A 2,804-nucleotide genomic window follows, 5' to 3' on the forward strand; every position below is an offset into this window, starting at 1 on the left:
GATGATTGTGCCTAAAAATCTAAAGGAGTCGACCTGCTCAACACTTACACCGTTGATCTCTAAAGGGGTGAGTGCGAGTTTGTTCTTTCTAAAATCTACAATCATTTCTTTGGTTTTAGAGACATTGAGCTCTAAGTTGTTGTCAGAGCACCAGCCAACCAACTGTTCCACCTCCTCTCTATACACACTTTCATCATCGTTGGAAATCAGCCCCTCAACTGTCGTGTCATCTGAAAACTTCAGAACCAGCACAGATGGATCCGATGATACACAGTCGTTCGTGAAAAGTGTGAATAAAAGTGGAGAAAGCACACACCCCTGGGGTGCCCCTGTGTTCAGCGTGGCTGAGCAAGAGTATGAACCGTTCACCTTGACTACCTGTGGACGGTCTAAGAGAAAGTCTAAAACCCAATGACAGATGGACGGATGTACGTTCAGGGCTGACAGCTTGTCAAACAGCATGTGGGGGATAATTGTATTAAAAGCACTACTAAAATCGAGAAATAAGATTCTAGCGTATGAACGTGGCTTCTCCAGATGACGCAGGATGTGGAACAGACCTAGCGCTACAGCGTCCTCAACCGATCTGTTTGCCCGATAAGCGAACTGGAGAGGGTCACGTGAGGCACCAGTGCATGCCTTTAAGTAGGACAGAACGATCCGCTCAAAAACCTTCATGGCCACTGATGTGAGTGCGACTGGGCGGTAGTCATTAAGCTGGGCGACACGGGGTTTCTTGGGGACAGGGACTATCACCGACGACTTAAAACAGCGGGGGACAGAATGCTTCTCTAAGGACTCATTAAAAATGTCTGTGAACACGGGTGCTAACTGATCAGAGCAACACTTAAGAGCAGCAGTCGAAACACCATCCGGGCCCGAGGCTTTCCTGACGTTTTGTTGTTTAAACAGCTTCTTCACCTCCGCCTCCTGGACAGTGAAAGGTGGGATCAGAAGTGAGGGGTCATCCGGCAAAGAGGGACGATAACCTGGGTTTGGATTCTTCTCGTCAAACCTACAGTAGAAACTGTTTAGTTTATCCGGAAGGGTCGGGTCGTGATCGTCTGACGCTGCTGACTTTTTCTTGTACTGAGTGACCTGCTGCAAGCCCTGCCATACCTCACGGGGTTTGTTTGACGCGAACTGATCTTGAATCTTGTCCCTATACACAGCTTTTGCTTTACGGATCTCTTTCTTCACATCAGATTTAGCTAGCTTGTACAGATCCTCATCCCCACTCTCAAAAGCCCTGTTCTTAGCATCTAGCTTTGCCTTAACTGATTTACTAAACCATGGCTTGTCATTTCCATACACACGGACAGTTTTTGATGGTATACACATGTCCTCACAAAAACTTACATAGGAAGTCACAACATCCGCATACTCGTCCAGAGAGGAGCTACCCTCCTTAAATACCCCCCAATCCGTACAATCCATGCAACCTTTCAATGTCTCTGATGCTTCCTTCGACCACTTTTTGACAGTCTTAGTGATGGGTCGCACAGCCTTAAGTTTTTGTTTGTATGTGGGGGTCAAGAGGATTATTGCGTGGTCAGAGTTACCAAGGGGAGCACGAGGAGTAGCATGGTAGGCCTGCTTGATTGTGGTGTAGCAATGATCCAGTGTTTTTGTGTGGCGTGTAGGACAGTCCACGTGCTGGTAATAGCGTGGCATAGTTTTCTTTAGGCTCGTGTGGTTGAAATCTCCAGTGACGACCACCGCGCTATAGGGGAACGCCGCCTCGGCGGACTGCACGTGCGTTCTAAGTTCATTCATAGCAGCTGTAGCGTTGGCCTGTGGCGGTATGTAGGCAGCAATAAGGACCACTGAGGTAAACTCGCGTGGCGAGTAGTGAGGCCTACAGTTGACCGTTAAGTGTTCGAGCACAGGAGAGCAAGACTGAGAGATCACTGTCGTATCGTTGCACCACCTATTGTTGATCATGAAACATACACCACCTCCCTCTTCCTTGCCTGATAGTCTGGAAAGAAAAGGTTGATATTGTTCACGTATACGATATGTGAACAAGAATAAATGAGTGGCCTTGAAAAGTTTAAGGGACATTCGCTGTACTGTAATTTCCTAACAACTACAAGGATTTGTTCAAAACTGCTCCGAAACAATGCCAAATAATTAAATTAATTTTAATCAGTGAGCGGTTTGTTTCGCCCACCTCTCCTGTGTCTTCCGTTCTTCATCATATTTACACCCCCGGTATAGGGGTGTGTATAGGATTCGCTCGATGTGTTTGTTTGTTTGTTTGTTTGTGTTCGCATATAGATCTCAAGAATGAACGGACCGATCGTCACCAAACTTGGTGAACAGGTTCTATACATTCCTGACACGGTCCTTACAAAAATTGGGACCAGTCAAACACACGGTTAGGGAGTTATTGGTGGATTAAGATTCTACAAGGACTTACAGAGGGACATATTAATGGTCAAAGGGAAATAACCTTCTCAGTTGGTGGCAGTGAGAATGGTAAGGACGGGGGTGTTTTTCCTACCTCGGAGGAATTTCTTGTTTATTTAGTGTTCATAGATACCCATTCATCAAGGAAAACCGTTGAATTGATGATGTCAAACCTACAGTCTAGCTGACACATGCATAGTCCGTGCCACACATGGCTAAAACGCTTCGCATTATACACTAACACACACTGGCCGTTGGAGAATATATTTTTGTGAAAAGACTACTGAAGCATTTAGATTTGAACAATAGAACGCTCAAACACCAATTCTAAGACCTTCCTCGTGTGTGTTGTCATCTATTCAACTCCCACAACGAACTCTGTAGCTCTCGGC

General features: G+C 46.0%; 1 protein-coding gene across 1 annotated transcript; it reads right to left on the reverse strand.

Annotated features, from left to right (window-relative positions):
- Positions 1-524: 524 nt before the first annotated feature.
- Positions 525-1,341, reverse strand: LOC138954235 (uncharacterized; the record flags this gene model as incomplete). Its single annotated transcript, XM_070326128.1, has 1 exon — positions 525-1,341. A coding segment is annotated over exon 1 (817 nt), but the record flags the coding sequence as incomplete, so codon positions are not given.
- Positions 1,342-2,804: the final 1,463 nt, after the last annotated feature.

The sequence above is a fragment of the Littorina saxatilis genome, unplaced genomic scaffold (genome assembly GCF_037325665.1).
Source record: "Littorina saxatilis isolate snail1 unplaced genomic scaffold, US_GU_Lsax_2.0 scaffold_2713, whole genome shotgun sequence".
Lineage (NCBI taxonomy): Eukaryota > Metazoa > Mollusca > Gastropoda > Littorinimorpha > Littorinidae > Littorina > Littorina saxatilis.